The 20,152-nt window shown below is 44.1% G+C and overlaps 1 protein-coding gene across 20 annotated transcripts in view; it reads left to right on the top strand.

The window, feature by feature from the left end:
• Positions 1-2,344, top strand: part of HSD17B6 (hydroxysteroid 17-beta dehydrogenase 6) — a 39,880-nt gene extending 37,536 nt beyond the window's left edge. For all 20 annotated transcript variants that reach the window (XM_065524416.2, XM_065524421.2, XM_065524414.2 and 17 more), the window contains one exon: positions 1,675-2,344. In XM_065524416.2, the coding sequence (XP_065380488.1) occupies positions 1,675-1,892 (218 nt within the window). In that variant the 3' untranslated portion in view covers positions 1,893-2,344. The remainder of the gene's footprint in view (positions 1-1,674) is intronic.
• The last annotated feature ends 17,808 nt before the right edge of the window (positions 2,345-20,152 follow it).

Raw genomic sequence — 20,152 nt, forward strand, 5'->3', positions numbered from 1 at the left:
AACAAAGTTCCTTAAATAAAACCTTCCCAGAACAGAAGGAAGTCAGGAAGGTCCCAGTGCTCTCATGGTTGGCTTGGTCTGATGACTATCACAGTTGAGGAAGGGGACATATAGGCGGCCTGGGGCCAGGCTCTTCCCTGCCCTGTCCTCTGTGGGCCGGGGCACCTAAGCACTAGGAGGTATTACATACTTAGAGGCATGGAAGCTTGAGAGGGTGTGCCCCTTGGTAGCATGGCAGGGCTGGTGTGAGATGTCTGCTCAAGTAAAGTGCAGTCTTCATCATTGTTTACCCTTTTGATAACAAAGGGCTTGTCCACAAACTATGTGTCTTAATGTGACAGGAGAAAGCATGTAGGTGGGAAGAGGTAAGTCAGTGAGGACAAGTCTTTGCAGGGCCTTATGGGCCATTCCCTGAGGCTATACTTCTCATGTTCAGGTGATAGGAGCCTTGTGGGAGTGGGACTAGTCAATTTCCTATACGAATATTATTCTGAAGACCTGGAGGAGGAGGTGGCAGTGAAAAATGGGAATGACTTCTAATAGGTACGGGGTTTCTTTTTGGGATGATGAAAATGTTCTAAATGTAGATTGTGATGATGATTGCACAACTCTGAATATACTAAAAATTATTGATTTGTACACTTTAAATGGCTGAATTTTATGATATATGAATTATATCTCAAGAATGTTAAAAAAAATTCCAGTTGAAAAAGTATATTCCCATATCTGTGTTGTTCTAAACATATTTTAAATTCTTCTAGTAACAGAATTGAGTTGTGTGTGTGTGTGTGTGTGTGTTTTTTTTTTTTTTTTTTGAGACAGAGTCACACTCTGTCACCCAGGCTGTAATCTTGGCTCACTGCAACCTCTGCCTCCCGGGTTCAAGCAATTGTCCTGTCTCAGTCTCCTGAGTAACTGGGACTACAGGCATGCACCACCAAGCCTGGCTAATTTTTGTATTTTTAGTAGACATGGGGTTTCACCATGTTGACCATGCTGGTCTCAAACTCCTGACCTCAAATGATCCACCCGCCTTGGCCTCCCAAAGTGCTGGGATTACAGGCATGAGCCACTGTGCCCAGCCATCAGAATTGAATTTTGAGGCCAGGCATGGAGTCTCACACCTATAATTCCAGCACTTTGGGAGGCCGATGTGGGCGATGTGGGAGGATTGCTTGAGCCCAGGAATTCAAGACCATCCTGGGCAACATAGTGAGACCTTGTGTCTATAAAAAATAAACAAAATTAGCTGGGCATGGGGATGCATACCTGTAGTCCCAGCTATGTGGGAAGCTGGGGAGGGAGGATCACTTGAGCCTGGGAGGCAGAGGTTGCAGTGAGCTGAGATTGCACCACTGCACTCCAACCTGGGTGTCAGAGCAAGATCCTGTCTCAAAAAAACCCCCCCAAAAAACCAAACAAACAAAAAAAGAAAAAATGATTGAGTTTTAAAATTAAAATTAAATAAAATCCAGACTTTAGTTTTCATTCTAGTGCATTAGCTATTGTTTAAGTGCTCAATAGCTACATGTGGCTAGTGGCTATCATATTGGGACGCACATTCTAGATCATTCTATCTTGTAGAAATTAGATGTGCTTAGACTTCTGTGACTGCATGATCATAAAAATATAGGGAATAAGATTGTTGACCACCATTTCTTTTTTTGTTTACAGTTTACAATATCATCAAGGAAGGGCTGTTGGGTTGTAGCACAAACCTGAACCTGGTCACTGACTGCATGGAACATGCTCTGACATCAGTGTATCCACGAACTCGATATTCAGCTGGCTGGGATGCTAAATTTTTCTTCATCCCTGTATCTTATTTACCTACATCACTTGCAGACTACATTTTGACTAGATCTTGGCCCAAACCAGCCCAGGCAGTCTAAAGAAAACTGGGTTGGTGCTTCTTGGAATGAAGACAAAAATCTGAAATTAATTGTTAGTGTCTCAGTAATCCTGATTTAGAACCCAGGCTTTTTGTAAGAATGCATTTTCTTGCCTAAATTCATTTATCTGTCATCATCAGAGTACTAACATGTTTATATTTCAGATATCCAAAGCTTACCACTGTAGGTGATGAATCTTTACTATTTCACCCCTTTTTTGATGAGACTATTTTTCCAGAGTGAATCATTTGTTCTTGCCTTATTAAACACAGTAGATGGAAAACAATTTAACCTATTTTGAAGTCATTTCTTTACGAATATGAATAATTGTTCTATGCTTTAATAATCTATTGTGAAGAAACTACTAAGAAATATGTTAATGTGTTCATCCTTACTTGAAATGGGTCTGTATGATGGTACTTTTAATAAATATTTGATTTTTCTTTCTCTTCCCTTTTTGTCAGCAGTCTTTTTTCTCCAATACATTTCTTCTTTTTTTAAAAAGAAATTATTGGCCAGGCATGGTGGCTCACGCCTGTAATCCCAGCACTTTGGGAGGCCAAGGAGGACAGATCACAAGGTCAGGAGATCGAGACCATCCTGGCTAACACGACGAAACCCTGTCACTACTAAAAATACAAAAAGTTAGCTGGGCGTGGTGGTGGGTGCCTGTAGTCCCAGCTACTTGGAAGGCTGAGGCATGAGAATGGCATGAACCTGGGAGGCAGAGCTTGCAGTGAGCCAAGATCGCACCACTGCACTCCAGGCTGGGTGACAGAGCGAGACTCTGTCTCAAAAAAAAAAAAAAAAAAAAAGGTCTTTGTTGGCCAGGCATGCTCTATTGACCAGTCATGGTGGCTCACGCCTATAATCCCAGCACTTTGGGAGGCCAAGCTGGGTGGATCACCTGTGGTTAGGAGTTTGAGACCAGCCTGACCAACATGGTGAAACCCCATCTTACTAAAAATACAAAAGTTAGCTGGGCGTAGTGTTGGGCACCTGAAATCCCAGCTACTTGGGAGGCTGAGGCAGGAGAATTGCTTGAGCCTGGGAGGTGGAGGTTGCAGTGAGCCGAGATCACACCATTGCACTCCAGTGTGGGCGACAGGGTGAGAATCTGTCTCAAAAACAAAACAAAACAAAAAAAAGTCTCTGTTCTTATAATAGATTGGCTGAGTATGGACTTCTAGAGTTGGAAATAATTTTCTTTCAGGATTTTAAAGACATTGCTTCACTTTCTTGTTGTATCCAGTAAGAACTTTAATGCCATTCTGATTCTTGTTCCTTTGTTCCTTTTTGTCCCTATTCTATGGAAGGTTTTAGGCTCTTTATTTAGAAGATAAGTACATAAATGTTTATTTTATTTGGAATCTTTATCTTTTATTGCAGGCGTTCTAAAACTTCACAATGATGGACATGGGGTAGATCTTCTATTCAGTTATTGTACTGGGTACTTAGTACAAGTCATGATGTAGGAGAGAGATTGGAGAATTGCTGAAATGATGGCAAGAAGGTTGAGAGAGGATTGAGTTTGGTGCATAAGTGGGAGAACTGGCTTCAAATAGTAGCATGACTTAAGAAAGAGTTTGTTTTCTTAGGCCAGGCATGGTGGCTCACGCCTGAAATCCTAGCACTTTGGGAGGCTGAGGCAGGGGTGGATTACCTGTGGTCAGGAGTTCAAGACCCGCTTGGCCAACATGGCAAAACCCTGTCTCTACTAAAAATACAAAAATTGGCCCAGCGTGGTGGCTCACGCCTGTAATCCCAGCACTTTGGGACACCGAGGTAGGCGGATCACGAGGTCAGGAGTTCGAGAACAGTGTGGCCAACAAGGTGAAACCCCGTCTCTACTAAAACTACAAAAATTAATTAGGCGCGGTGGTGGGCGCCTGTAATCCCAGCTGTTCAGGAGGCTGAGGCAGGAGAATCACTTGAACCCGGGCAGCAGAGGTTGCAGTGAGCCGAGATCGTGCCACAGTTCTCCAGCCTGGGCGACAGAGTGAGACTTCGTCTCAAAAAAAAAAAAAAAAAAAAAAAAAAAAATTAGCCAGGCATGGTGGTACGCACCCATAAGCCCAGCTACTCTGGAAGCTGAGGCATGAAAATAGCTTGAACCTGGGAGATGGAGTTTGCAGTGAGCTGAGATCGTACCACTGCACTCCAGCCTGGGTGACAAAGCAAGACCCTGTCTCAAAAAAAAAAAAAAAAGTTTGTTAATTAATAGTAAATTAGTAGATAGGAGGTCACTGGTATTGCTTCAGTGACTCATCTATGCCAGGATTAAAGTCTGTGCGTCTTCTGGCCTTTTCTTCTAGCTTGTCACCTCAAGGTAGTAAGATGGTTGCTGCAGATCCAGACATCACTTAAGATTTCAAATGACACCATATAGTTCAACCTAAATAACAAACAAAGGGAGTCTCTCTAAAAGAAAAATACATTTATTTGGGAATAGAGTGCTGCAATGAGAATATACCTGTCATAGTAAGCTATGTGCATATTCAGGGAGGTAAAGGAAGACACAGGTTTTTAAAGAAAAGAGGCAGATTGCACAATTGTTTTAAATAATTATATTTGGCTACAAAGGTAAATAACAAGGATGATGTCAGTCCTGGCTGGACAGGCAGTTCTGGGGCAGATGTTCTTGCAGTGTTTTTTATGGAAGTTTCAGATGGCTTCTGTGCAAGGATATGATTTTTCCAGAGTCTTTTTTTGTGAGACATACAAGCCTAAAGAACCTTCTCTTCGTGGCCTTCCCTGGCTCGATTTGTCAGGGCTCTTCTTTCTTTAAACATTCGTGACTCCATTTTGATTCTGGCAACTTTCACACAAAACACAATGATAGTATGAGGGAGAAGGGTGGTGATGTCTGCATCTGTCCTCTTCCGTGAGAACAAAAGATTTATCAGAAATCCCCACTGCAGACATTCCCTTATATGGGTGACCCCTATATGGGTTACTTTTGAGGTAAAAGGAGGCACTTTTATTTATTTATTTTTTGAGTCAGAGTCTTGCTGTGTTACCCTGGCTGGAGTGCAGTGGCGCAATCTCGGCTCGCTGCAACCTCCGCCTCTTGGGTTCAAGTGATTCCCTTGCCTCAGCCTCCTTTGTATCTGGGATCACAGGTGTGTGCCACCATGCCTAGCTAATTTTTGTATTTTTGGTAGAGAGGGGGTTTCACTTGGCCAGGCTGGTCTCAAACTCCTGACCTCAAGTGATCCATCCGCCTCAGCCTCCCAAAGTGCTGGGATCACAGGTGTGAGCCACCGCGCCTGGCCAGGAGGAACTATTAATCATTTACACGGAACCCTGATTTCATCTTTACACATTATATGAATGTATCAAATTATCACATATATCCCCAAAATAAGTACATCGATTATGTATCAATACAAAAAATTAAAAAAAATTTACACAGGGATAACAAATATAAATGAATACTGTCCCAGGTAAATGGAGACATCTGGTCACCCTGCTTTGATGTAATACCATTATCTAATCTTTAGTTCTTATATACATTCTGCCAGTTGTTCAAAAAATGTTCTATATAGCAATTAAATTTTTTCCCCAGGATCTAATACAGGATCTTACTTTGCATTCAATTGTCATGTTCCTGTTCTCACTAAATTTTGAATAGCTTAATTCTTTTTCACAATTCTGTCTTTCACAATTCTGACATTTTTAAAGAGTATGGGCCAGTTATTTTGTAAAGCGACCCCAAGTTGGATTGTTTTTTTGTTTGTTTGAGACGGAGTCTCGCTCTGTCGCCCAGGTTGGAGTGCAGTGGCGCCATCTCGGCTCACTGCAAGCTCCGCCTCCCCGGTTCAAGCCATTCTCCTGCCTCAGCCTCCGGAGTAGCTGAGACTACAGGCGCCCGCCACCACGCCCGGCTAATTTTTTGTATTTTTAGTAGAGACGGGGTTTCACCGAGTTAGCCAGGATGCTCTCGATCTCCTGACCTTGTGATCCACCCGCCTCGGCCTTGCAAAGTGCTGGGATTACAGGCTTGAGCCACGGCGCCCGGCCCCCAAGTTGGATTGTATGCTGTGTCCTCATTTTTAGATCCAGGCTATGCATTTTGGCAGAAATGCCACAGAAGTGATATTGTGTCCCCCTCACTGCATCACATCAGTAGGCATAGATGTGTTTATCTCATTCTTGGTGTTAATTTTGAATCCTTGATTAGAGTCTGCCATGCTTCTCCACTGTAAAGTTAGCATTTTTTCCTTTGTAATTAATAAGTAATTTGTGAGGATATCTTGAGATTGTATAAATGTCCTGTTCCTCATCAAACTTTAACAAATAATTTTTAGAATTACTAATGATTCTTATCTAAATCAGTTATTACTATGATGGTTGCAAATAGTGATTTCTAACTTCATCATTCCATCTATGTTTAAAAGGTGACATGTCTATCTCCTTTATTTAAGAATGGACTAATTGGCTGGGTTAGGTGGCTCACGCCTGTAATCCCAGCACTTTGAGAGGCTGAGGTGGGGATGGATCACCTGAGGTCAGGAGTTCAAGACCAGCCTGGCCAACATGGCAAAACCCCACCTCTACTGAAAATACAAAAATTAACCTGCATCATGGTGTGCACCTGTGATCCCAGCTACTTGGTAGGCTGAGGCACAAGAATCGCTTGAACCTGGGAGGCAGATGTTGCAGTGAGCCGAGATTGTGCCACTGCACCCAGCAAAAAAGAATGGACTAATTCTTATTTTATTCAATTAGTTATAAACCATTTATATCATTATGTCTCGAAGCAAATCTCACACATAATATAGAAACTGTAATTTTAAAAATGTTATAATTTGCAATAGCAACAACAAAAATATAAGGTACCTAGGAATAAATCTAACAGACTTTGTATAATACCTTCACGTAGAAAAGTATAAAATTGGCTGGGCACGGTATCTCACGTCTGTAATTCCAGCACTTTAAGAGGCTGAGGAGGGCAGATCATTTGAGGTCAGGAATTCGAGACCAGTCTGGCCAACATGATGAAACCCCGTCTCTACTAAAAATACAAAAGTTAGCCAGGCATGGTGGTGCATGCCTGTAATCCCAGCTACTTGGGAGGTGGAGACAGGAAAATTGCTTGAACCCAGGAGGTGGAGGTTGCAGTAAGCTGAGATTGCTCCATTGCATTCCAGCCTGGGTGATAGAGCAAGACTTGGTGTCAAACAAAAAAGAAAAGTATAAAATTTTATTGAAGACATTAAGGCCTAAATAAATGTAAACATATACAATACTCATGAATAAAGAGTCTTAATATCATAAAAAATATATCAAATAATTTATAAATTTAGTATGATTCCAGTTCAATTAATCAAAATTCCAATAGCTTTTTTTTTTTTTCAATTTTAAAATCTGATTTTCAAATTTAATTGGGAGAGCAAACGGGCAAGCAGAGCCAAGACAATTTTGAAGAACAAGCTGAGGGAAACTTGCCTCCGTAAACATTAAGACTTACAGTAAAACTGTAGTAACATAAACAAATAGGTGCAAGGTAAAGATAGACAAATGGATGTAAGCAATAGAGTGGAAAGGCTGGGTGCAGTGGCTCATGCCTGTAATCCCAACACTTTGGGAGGCCAAGGTGGCTAGATCACCTGAGGCCGGGAGTTTGAGACCAGCCTGGCCAACATGGTGAAACCCCATCTCTACGAAAAATACAAAAATTAACTGGATGTGGTGGCGCACGCCTGTAATCCCAGCTACTAAGGTGGCTGAGGCACGACAATTGCTTGAACCTGTAAACCAAGATTGCGCTATTGCACTCCAGCCTGGGCGACAGAGTGAGATTCTGTCTCCAAAAAAAAAAAAAAAAAAAAAATAGAATGAACGTATATGAAAACTTGATATGACAGTGGGAGGAAAATGAGGTGGTGGGGAAATGATCCAATAAGTGGTGAAAGGACAACTTTTAAAAAACAGAGAATAATACCTATCCCATACCAGGCACAAAAACAAATCCCAGTGTAATAAATACCTAAATGTGAAAAACAAAACTTTAAAAGATTTAAAAAAAATTGAGAATATATTTATGTCTTTAGGACAGGGAAGCCTCTTGAAACAAGGTACACAAAACTTAATTACAAAGGAAGATTGTTAAATTTGATCAAAATTAAGAACTTCTCTACATAAAAATACCCCTTAACTTAGAGCAAAAAGACAAGCCACCAACTGGGCAATATATTTACCCCATAGATAACCACAAGGTTTTACTGTTAAGAAATAGAATTTGGGCTGGGCACAGTGGTTCACACCTGTAATCCCAGCACTTTGGGGAGGCTGAGGTGGGTGGATCATGAGGTCAGGAGATCAAGACCATCCTGGCTAACACGGTGAAACCCTTTCTCTACTAAAAATACAAAAAATTAGCTGGGCGTGGTGGCAGGCGCCTGTAGTCCCAGCTACTAGGGAGGTTGAGGCAGGAGAATAGCGTGAACCTGGGAGGCGGAGCTTGCAGTAAGTTGAAATCACGCCACTGCACTGCAGCCTGGGTGACAGAGTGAGACTTCGTCTCAAAAAAAAAAAAAAAGAAAAGAAATAGAAATTGTAGGCTGGGCGTGGTGGTGTACACCTGTAATCCCAGCACTTTGGGAGACTGAGGGAACTCCTGAAGTCAGGAGTTCAAGACCAGCCTGGCCAACATGGCAAAACCCCATCTCTACTAAATACAAAAAATTAGCCAGATGTGGTGGCTCATGCTTGTAATCCCAGCTACTTGGGAGGGTGAGGCAGGAGAATCGCTTGAACCTGGGAGGCGGAGGTTGCAGTGAGCTGAGATTGGCCCATTGCACTCCAGCCTTGGCAACAAGAGAGAAACTCTTTCTCAAAAAGAATAAAGCTGGAGGCATAACACTACCTGACTTCAAACTATACTGCAAGGCTACAGTAACCAAAACAGCAAGGTACTGGTACCAAAACAGATATATAGATCAATGGAACAGAACAGAGGCCTCAGAAATAACACCACACATCTACAACCATCTGATTTTTGACAAAGTGACAAAAACAAGCAATGGGGAAAGGATTCCCTGTTTAATAAATGGTGCTGGGAAAACTGGCTAGCCATAAGCAGAAACCTGAAACTGGACCCCTGGCTTACACCTTATACAAAAATTAACTCAAGATAAATAAAGACTTAAATATAAAACCTAAAACCATAAAAACCCTAGAAGAAAACCTAGGAAATACCGTTCAGGACATAGGCGTGGGTAAAGACTTCATGACTAAAACACCAAAGGCAATTGCAACAAAAGCCAAAATTGACAAATAGTATCTAATTAAACGAAAGAGCTTCTGCTCAGCAAAAGAAACTATCATCAGAGTGAACAGGCAGCCTACAGAATGGGAGAAAATTTTTGCAAACTATCAATTTGACAAGGGTCTAATATCCAGAATCTACAAGGAACTTAAACAAATTTACAAGAAAAAAGCAACTCAATCAAAAAGTGGGTGAAAGATACCAATAAACACTTCTCAAAAGAAGATATTTATGCGGCCAATAAACATATAAACAAAACCTCATCATCACTGGTCATTAGAGAAATGCAAATCAAAATCACAATGAGATATCATCTCATACCATTTAGAATGGCGGTCATTGAAAAGTCTGGAAACAAACAGATGCTGGAGAGGATGCAGAGAAATAGGAACGCTTTTACACTGTGATGGCAGTGTAAATTAGTTCAACCATTCTGGAAGTCAGTGTGGTGATTCCTCAAGGATCTAGAACCAGAAATACCACTGGACCCTGCAATTCCATTACTGGGTATATACCCAAAGGATTATAAATCATTCTACTATAAAGACATGCGTACAAATGTTTATTGCAGCACTATTTACAATAGTAAAGACTTGGAACCAACCCAAATGCCCACCAATGATAGACTGGATAAAGAAAATGTGGCACATATATACCATGGAATATTATGCAGCCATATGAGTTCATGTGCTTTGCAGGGACATGGATGAAGCTCGAAACCATCATCCTCAGCAAACTAACACTGGAACAGAAAGCCAAACACCACATGTTCTCATTCATAAGTGGGAGTTGAACGAGAGCACATAGACACAGGGAGGGGAACATCACACACTGGGGCCTGTTGGGTGTCGGGGGTAAGGGGAGGGAGAGCATTAGGACAAATACCTAATGCATGTGGGGCTTAAAACCTAGATGATGGGTTGATGGGTGCAGCGAAGCAGCATGGCACATGTATACCTATGTAACAAACCTGCACGTTCAGCGCATGTATCCGGGAACTTAAAGTAAAAAATAAAACAAAACCCCAAAAAACTACAGTAACAACATATAATTTTAAAAAAAGAAATAGAATTTGTATACATTTATTAGCAAAACAAATCTTCATAGAAAAGTGGACAGAGGAACAGAAAGAATGGCCAATAAATATAAAAATATGCTAATTTTCACTAGTAGTCAGGTAAATGCAAAGTAAAACCACAGTGAGATACAATTTTATATTATTCATAGTGGCAAAAAAAAAAAAGTCAGCCAATACTATGAATAAAGCTGTAAACCAATGTGTAGCTTACACACTTCTGGGGCAGTGTGAATTTGTACAACCACTTCCATAAGCAATTTGGAAAATATCTGTTAAACTTGAAACATGTTTGCCCTATGATCAAATAATTCCAATCTCAGATACAGGTGGTAGATATCATACACGCACACAAGAAGACTTGTACATGAATCTTCATTGCTTTATTTGAATCATAATAAATTGAAAACAATGTATATGCCCATTCACAGGAGAATGGGTAACTTGTAGTATGTTCATGCAATGGTTGGTCCTTTGGTCTGTTTACATCTATTATCTATCCATCATATTCATCCACGTATCCTTTTTATATGACGGTTAACATGAATGAAGTTGATTTGCATGTATCAATGTGAGTAAAATTTAATAACATAATGAATGAAAAAGTAAGTTGCAGAACATGTGAATAGTGGTATGACATTTTGTTTAAAATGTTAAAATTTGGCTAGGTGTGATGGCTCACCCCTGTAATCCCAGCACTTTTGGAGGCCTAGGCGGGTGGATCACTTGTGGTCAGGAGTTCGAGACCAGCCTGACCAACATGGTGAAACCTCATCTCTACTAAAAATACAAAAATTAGCTGGGCATGCTGGTGTGCCTGTAATACCAGCTATTTGGAAGGCTGAGGCAGGAGGATCCTTTGAACCTGGGACGGGGAGGTTGCAGTGAGCTGAGATCATGCCACTGCACTCACTCTAGCCTGGGTGACAGAGCAAGACACCATCTCAAAAAAAAAACAAAAACAAAAAACAAGTTAAAACTTGCAGAAAGTGCTACATATTGTTTATGGATATATAGGTATATAGCAAAAGTATTAAAATATTTTTGAGAATGAGATACTGATAAACATCAAATTGTTAACAGTAGTAACCTTTGGGGATTGAGGAGGGATATTGGAGATGTCAACTGAAGTGAGTAATGTATTTTTTTTTTTTTTTTTTGAGACGGAGTCTCTCTCTGTCACCCAGGCTGGAGTGCAGTGGTGTGATCTTGGCTCACTGCAACCCCGCCTCCTGGGTTCAAGCGATCCTTCTGCCTCAGGCTCCTGAGGATCTGGGACTATAGGCATGCGCCATCACACCTGGCTAATTTTTGTATTTTTAACAGAGACGAAGTCTCAAACTCCTGACCTCCAGTGATCCTCCTGCCTTGGCCTCCCAAAGTGCTGGGATTACAGCGTGAGCCACCACGTTGGCCTTATTATTATTTTTTTTCATGTCAGAGGATTTTGTTGTACAGCTTATTTCATCACCTTATGGGTTAGATGCATCAGTATAGGTGATAATCAATATTCTCTATAATATTTTGCATTCTTCAAATATTTAATAATAAAAATAAAATGTCATGGTCTGTGTAATCTCTATAGGAACTACTTTACACACATACTGCTATGCCTTGTGTAAAACAGTCAAAAAGCATTTGTTGAATTCAAAAACAAAAACTATATATTTTCAATAGGGACTAGTAATTTAAATCTGCTTTTCTATGTTCTCATTGTTACCTAGCAAGCAATGGCTTGCTGTCTGATATGCATAGAAGCCAATACTATTGCACCAGCTTTTGAGAAAACAAGGCTTTATTGCAAATTGACTGGCCAGGAGACAGGAGGCAATGCTCAAATTTGTCTTTCAAGCTGGAGTCTAAAGATGGTAACGAGGCATGATCTGATTGGATCATGCCATGGGGTGATGCCAGGGTTCAATCTGATTGGATCATGGATCATGCCATGAAGTGTCCCCTTCCGTTTTTTTTCTTTTTTTGTTGAGATATGGTCTTGCTTATGTTGCCTAGGTTGGTCTCAAATTCATGGCCTCAAGAAATCTTCACACCTCGGCCTCCCAAAGGACTGGCATTACAGGTGTGAGCTACTGTGCCTGGCCTGGTGTCTACTTCTTAATTCCATCCCCTTTCCTTGGTTCACACACTTAGGTTCTGCCCATGGTTGCATTCTTGGTTCACCTAGGCACACTCAGTTTACATAACTTGCAACCTGGGGTCAATGGCAATTGAAAAACAACACATTATTTTATTATACAAAGTGGAACCAGATTGTGCTGATTTTGTGGGTAATGGATATTGCTGGGAATTTTCTTGTGGCCAAACACTGTTTTAAATAACTTTTTTCAAGTTGATTATTAACAGGAAGACCTTTTAATCCTGGCAACTCATCTAAGTAAAGTATAGAATGTTTGGAGGGCATCGGCATTACAAAAGACCTTAGTCCTTGGGAAGAAAATGATTAAATGTGTCAATAAAATTTTAACCTAGTTACAAGATCTTGTACCTAGTAGTTATTCAGTAAATATTTGCTGAATGAAACAAACACAGAAAATATAAAATCATATGAAGTGTAAAGTCTGTTTTTCTGATGCTTTGTGAGGGAGAGATTATTTTTAAAATGTATTTATTTATTTTTAACTTTTTAAAAATTAAACTTTTTTTCTTTTTTCTTTCTTTTGAGACAGGGTCTCATTTCGTCACCCAGACTAGACTGCAGTGGTGTAGTCTCAGCTCACTGCTCACTGTAGCCTTAACCTCCCAGGTTCAGGCAATCCCCCTGCCTCAGCCCCCAAAATTGTTGGAACTACAGGCACACACCACTACACCTGGCAACTTTTTGTATTTTTTGTAGAGATGGGGTTTCGCCATGTTATCTAGGCTGATCCCAAACTCTTGGGCTCAAGCAATTAACCTGCCTTGACCTCCCAAAATGCTAGGATTACAGGCATGAGCTGCCATGCCCAGCTTATTTTTAAATTTTATTTTAATTCAGGCAGGGGTACATGTGCAGGTTTGTTAATACAGGTAAATGTATGTCATGGGTATTTTGTGTACAGACCATTTTGTTACCCAGGTATTAAGCATAGTACCTGATAGCTATTTTTCCTGATTCTCTCTCTTGCTCCCTCTTGAGTCCCTCAAGCAGGCCCCAGTGTCTGTTGTTCCTGTCTTTGTGCCCATGTGTTCTCATTATTTAGCTCCCACTTATACGTGAGAACATGCAGTCTTTGGTTTTCTGTTCCTGTGTAGTTTGCTAAGGATAATGACCTCCAGCTTCATTCATGTTCCTGCAAAGGACATCATCTTGTTCTTTTTTACAGCTGCATAGAATTTCATGGTATATATGTACCACATTTTGTTTATCCAGTCCACTATTGACGGGTATTTAGGTCGGATCCATGTCTTTGCTGTTGTCAGTAGTGCTGCAGTGAACATTAGTGTGCATGTGTCTTTATGGTGGAATGATTTATATTCCTCTGGGTATATACCCAGTAATGAGATTGCTGGGTTGAATGGTAGTTCTGTATTCAGTTCTCTGAGGAATTGCCTTACTGTTTTCCACAATGGTTGAACTAATTTACACTCCAACCAGCAGCGTATAAGCATTCCTTTTTCTTGGCAACCTCACCAGCATCTAGTATTTTTTGACTTTTTGATAATAGTCATTCTGACTGGTGTGAGATGGTATCTCATTGTATTATGGGATCTTTGGGGTGTTGTTTTTCTAGCCAGGAACCTCTGTGGCTGGTGGCACCTGTGTCCGAGTTTTGCTGGGGCCCACTGGGCTTGTTTCGCCCACTCGGCCCGGCGGGCTGTGTTTGGCTCACCCTACTGGCCTGGGTCCCATGCCTGCCAAGGGTGAGTCAGGTATGGAACAGTGAGGAGTGTGTGAGTGAGTGTGGGATCTGGCCACTGTGCACAGTAAGACATACCAGCTGCTGCAGTGGGGCGGGCAGCTCCAGGTGCTGGCATGGGCTCTGGCTCTCTGTGAGGCTGCAGCTGGACCAGGCACACCACAAGCAGCTTCCACGGCTGGCACTGGGTGACTCGGTGGCACCCAGAATCTCAGAGATGCCAGGAATCACAGGGCCCCAAAGAGGGAATCACAGCCCTGGTCTGGGGAGCTCCCAGATCTGGGTTCCCTAAAGGGCTGCAGCTCTTCTTTCCTTCTCTTTGCCCACAATGAGGCAAGCAAGGGGCATGTCTCAGCCTTGTTTGTGTTATAGCTCTTTTATCCTTGCCATTCAGTGGGTCCTGAGTTCTTGTCCTGTGACCAGGAAGAATGAGGTAGGCAGAAAAGAGGAGAGGGAGCAAGATGAAGGGAAGCTTTATTGAGTGATAGAACAGCTCAGAGGAAACCAGCAGGGGGCAGCTCCTCTCTGCAGCCAGGGTGTCTTGATGCATGTTCAGCTCCTAGCAGAGAGGGTAGCTCCTCTCTGCTAGGTAAGTCATCCTGACAAGTGTTCGGGTATCAGCAGAGAGGGTAGTTCCTCTCTGCTAGGCAAGTCATTCTGACAAGTGTTCAGGTATCAGCAGAGAGGGTAGCTCCTCTGCTAGGTAAGCCATCCTGACAAGTGTTCGGGTATCAGCAGAGAGGGTAGCTCCTGTCTGCTGGCAGGTCATCCCAAAATCTGCTCGGCTCTGGCCGAACGCAGGGCTTTTATGGTCCTCAGAGGGGAGGAGGTGAGCACCGATTGTTCCATAGGCAGCCATGGGTGGGCCTGGAAAAGACACCACAGGTTTCCACTGCAATCTATGGGACTAGCAGCCCGGCCCCCAGCCTTCAGGCCCTCCCTGGCCTGAAGGTGGGGCCTCACTTGGGACCCACTCCCTTCCACCCAGGAACCTGTCGGCCTCCTGCTGCCATTCATGACACCCAGGCTGTAGGAGCCAAGGGGCACTTGCAGGACGGTTGCCAAACTGCCCTTAGCACCCCCTCAGCTTCCCTCCTGTGCTCTTCAGCACCCAAGGTCCAGAGGCGGGCTAAGGTGGCAGGGGGCTGGTGTGTCAACACTGCCCTGAGTGTGTCCATACCTGGCCGGGCTGTGACAGAGCTCAGGCTTGACCATGACTTTGCTCTTAGATTGGAGTGGGCACCAATAACAGGGAGAAGCCAGGCAGCAGGAGTAGGTACTTCCAAGCCTGTGAGGGAAGAGGGAGAGGACCTTCCTGGCCTCTAAGAGTGCAGGGATGCCTGGGTTCACAGCCACAGTTTTGGTGGCTGCAGCTGCATCTGGGGTATGGGGGTCCTGCCTGCTCTGTGGAGTGGGAGGTCCTGCTCTGCAGTCATGACTTGGGCAGTTCAAGCTGTGCCCCAGGGGGTGGGGCTTCTGCTTGCTCTGTGCTTTGGGAGGCCCAGTCTGCAGCCACAACCTGGGCAGACTTGTGTCTACACCTGGGGAGCTCCCACCCCAACAACTCGGAAGGGGCAGGACTCCCACTTGTCTGCAGCTCCCACCAGCTCCATGCAGTGTACAGCTCTGGCTGCACCTCCCTGCTGCAGCCTGTGTGATGGCAGTGGCCACTATAGATGGCCCACCACTGCCATCAATCACTCCTATGTAGAGGTACATCTAACTGCCATTAGGATAGGGACAGTGACCATTCTTAGCTGCTTCATGCTGACAGGGGGCATTGTTTTTGGGAAAATGGCAGTCAGATTTTCTCTTAGGGACCTATAGAAGGGTCCCCAGTAAAAGGGAGCTGTTGTCTGAGGTTCCATTTGCATGACCATTAGAGTTTGATGGCCCATCCTTTTTGTTTCTTCTGAGCTGCAGTCAGAGATCACTGGTTGGTTCACCCTCACAATTGTCAAAAGCTAAAAATATCTCAAAAGGAAAGTTTCCTTGATTCTGAAAAACAAAACAAAGGATCATCAATGGTTCAAGCAAAATGTCAAAAAAGTTTACTTCAGTCTTCCATTAGTGCTGTTCACCCAAAAAAACTCCTGTTCACAATCTCCAAAATTATCAGAAACCTTGGGACAAAAATGTGCCTCAAGAGGGTGTATGGACCCATTAAATTAGTCCCAGGTGGCCTTCACCTAATTGCAGCTAGCAACTGGCTGGGGTTGCTCCTCTGTTGCCTCCCTATCATGAGCAGGTGAAGCTGTGGAACCATTTCCTCTTCAAATAAGAGAGAGAAGGGAGTCCCAGGAATTGGGGACCTGGCCTAATAAGGTGCCTCCTGAAAGGAAAAAAAGCTAACCTGTTGCAAGAAAAAGCTTGCTGTATTCGCAGGACTATGACAGTGGCAGAAAGGAGACCCAAGATGCCCCTCACAGTTGTGCCAAGGGAGGAGGGGGGCCTAGATTGAAGAGGAGAACTGAAAGACCTGCTCCAGAGTCCAGGAGGCAGTCAACCCTCCTTCCCTTGATGCCCAGAATCACCTGGGGCTCCTGGGTGGCAATGGTAGTCTGAACCACCGGAGCTGGGGAGAGGAGCCCCAGAGCCTGTCAGTCCTGCTGCACCATATGGGAGGCCGGTCCTGGACTGGGTGACCCATGTCTCCAGGGATAGTCTGCCCTCTAATTGTCCTCATCACAAACTGGACAGGGTTGAGGTGGCCTCCCCACACTGTCCAGACAGTCCCTCCTAAAGTGCCCTGGCCTGCCACATTTGCAGCAGTCAACAGGTGCATCTCAGGGACTCTGAGGTCCATGAACCCACAAAGCAGCTATTAGAGCCTCGGCCTTTTTCCTGTATCTCCCCTCTTTTCTGGACTTCCTCCCATTTCCCACTGCAAAAGACCAAGGTGGCCCCTACCAGGAAGCCCTCCAAAGTACCATCTGGTCCCACAGCCCGTTTCTGTAGCCACTTGCTGACATCAGGGGCCACCTGTGTGATAAACTTATTGCGTAGGACCAGCTATTCCCCTACTGAATCAGGAGATAGAGAGGTGTGTTTTACCAAGGCCCCTCCCTCTTAGCCTTTCCAGGAAGGCAGTGGGAGTCTCATCAAATCCCTATTCTACCATGAATAGGTTAGTGTAATTCAGGGCCTTAGTCCTTGTCCTTCATAAGCCCTCCAGTATACACACCTGAAAGTGTTTCCTCTTCCATTCTCCTATTTCATCATTGGGGTCCAATTTTCAACCTCCATGCTATTTTTCCAATCAGATAAGTCTCATCCCCTTTCCTGGTCCTATATAAGATATAAAGCTCGTTGGCCAGGTGTGGTGGCTCATGCCTGTAATCCCAGCACTTTGGGGGCTGAGGCAGGTGGATGATGAGGTCAGGAGATTGAGACCATCCTGGCTAACATAGTTAAACCCCGTCTGTACTAAAAATACAAAAAATTAGCCAGGCGTGGTGGCGGATGCCTGTAGTCCAGCTACTCAGGAGGCTGAGGTGGGAGAACGGCATGAATCTGGGAGGTGGAGCTTGCAGTGAGCCGAGATCATGCCACTGCACTCCAGCCTGGGTGACAGAGTGAGACTCCATCTTTTTTTTAAAAAAAAAGATACAAAACTCGTCCCCCAAATTCTCTGCAACTTGCAGGGTGGTCTGATTTTCAGTGGTGGTCAGGGTTTGATTCAAAAGTAACATGAAGCTGGGGGCAGTGGCTCACACCTGTAACCTAGCACTTTTGGAAGCTGAGGAAGGCAGGTCACCTGAAGTTAAGAGTTTGAGACCAGCCTGGCCAACATGGTGAAACGCTGTCTCTACTAAAAACACAAAAATTAGCTGGTTATGATGGTGGACACCCATAATCCCAGCTACTCAGGAGGCTGAGGCATTGCCTGAATCTGGGAGGCAGAGGTTGCAGTGAGCTGAGATCCGGCCACTGCACTCCAGCCTGGGCGACAGAGCGAGACTCCGTCTCAAAAAAAAAAACAAAAAACAAACAAACAAACAAAAAATCAAAAACCAAAAACCAAAAAACAAGTAACATGACATCCTTCCAGGAGGCTCAAATACTTTGGTTAAGTTCTGGAAAGCTCCTATATGCCTGTCAGAGCCATCTAAAAACTTGCCAAGATCCCCCTTAATTTGCCTTAAGTCCTATAGAGAAAAGGGAACCTGGACCTTAATGGGGCCATATTTACCAGACATCTGTTGTAGAGGCAGTTGTGACTGGGACCTGCCTAAAATGAGGATTTCTAGGCTGGGCCAACCTTGAGAGAGAACCTGGATAGGGAGGAGTGGAGGGGGTTGATTCCCCCACTGGAGGTACCTCTGGGGTTTGCTTCCCTATTTGCCTGGGACTGCCCCTTGCAGGCTCTCCTGAGAAGGCCGTGAGGTGAGCTGAATCAATTCTACAACATCCACAAAGGTTTGGATTGCCCTGCAAGGCAAAGAAGGCCTGCATGCATGGGACCTTGGACCATTTGCCCTTGCATTACAGAAAAGCTTCCTTCTTGAGGCCATACTTCTCTTCTGTGCCTCAAGGCTCTAGGCACTAAATTGGCAACCAAAGAAATGACAAGAACATTTTTACCACAAATTTATGTACAGACACCAAGGCTCACTTTGCTTCAGCTGTGCTACTCTTAACCTTCCATTTTATACTTTTGAAGACTAAGCCAAATGCTCATTCTACCCAGTAATATCTCTGGTTTGCAACAACATCTTTAACATTCGACATTGTATATAAAGACAGCTGTGAAAGAAGAAAGAATGATAGAAAAGATGGGAGGTCCTAGTGGCAACACCCTAATGGGCAGTTGGGGACTGGAGTTAGTCCAGGATCCTTTGGATAACAATGAGGGGTAGCCTCAGCCAGATTCCCTGAGTTGCCCCACAACCTCCTTTGTGTTCCACTCAATGACTAGACCTCCATGAAAAGAAACCGGGTTGGAATAAAGCCAACATTCCCAACACCTGAGGGTGATGGGAGATTGACAGTGTCCTCTCCAGCAAGCCTGTCCTCTGTATCTTAAGTCCAGCAGCCACACTAGTTGCTTTTAACTGGCTGACAGAGGCTGGTATTTTTCTTTCATTTTAGCTATTGTGGAATTAAGGGGCTCCAAAAAAATGACAGAAAGAGCAGATCTGCTTTTACTTGCCCTTCCACAGATCCTGGATGAGCCCCCAAAATGTTACAGGCTCTTTGGGGTGTTGTTTTTCTTGCTGGAAACTTCTGTGGCCGGTGGTGCCTTTGCTTGAGTTTTGCTTGGGCCTGCTGGGCTCATTTTGTCCACTTGGCCTGGCAGTCTGTGTTCAGCTTACGTTACTGGCCTGGTTCCCATGTCTGCTAAGGGTGAGTCAGGTGCGGAATGGCATAGGGTGTACGAGCAAGCATGGGGTCTGACCACTGTGCACAGTCAGACATGCCAGCTGCTTCAGTGGGCCAGGCTGCTCTAGGTGCTGGCATGGTTGCTGGCTTTCTGCTAGGCTAAGGCTGGACCAGGTGCACCACAAGCAGCTTCCATGGCTGGCACCAGGGAATATGGTGGTGGCTGGAAGCTTGGAGATGCCAGGAACTGCAGGGCCCCAAAGAGGGAGTCATGGGCCAGGCTTGGGGAGCTCCCAGGTCTGGGCTCCCCAAAGGGCTGCAGCTCTTCTTTCCTTCTCTTTGCCTACAACGTGGGGAGCAAGGCGGAAGCATGTCTCAGCCCTGTTTGTGTTATAGCTCTTTTAGCCTCACCATTCAGTGGGTCCCAAGTTCTTGTCCTGAGACCAGGAAGAATGAGGTACATAGACAAGTGGAGGGTGAACAAGACAAAGAGGAGCTTTACTGAGCAATATAACATCTCAGAGGAAACCTGCAGGGGGCAGCTCCTTTCTACAGCCAGGTTGTCCTGATGGGTGTTCAGATCCTAGCAGAGAGGGTAGCTCCTCTCTGCAGCTGGTTGTCTCATCATCTATACAGCTCTCAGGAGAGAAGATACCCTAGAGTGGGTGGCTCCCCTCTGCAGGCAGTTCATCCTGTCATCTCCCTGTCATCTCTCCATCAACTCTGCAGCTCTCAG

The sequence above is a fragment of the Macaca fascicularis genome, chromosome 11, assembly GCF_037993035.2.
Source record: "Macaca fascicularis isolate 582-1 chromosome 11, T2T-MFA8v1.1".
In the NCBI taxonomy this organism is placed as follows: domain Eukaryota; kingdom Metazoa; phylum Chordata; class Mammalia; order Primates; family Cercopithecidae; genus Macaca; species Macaca fascicularis.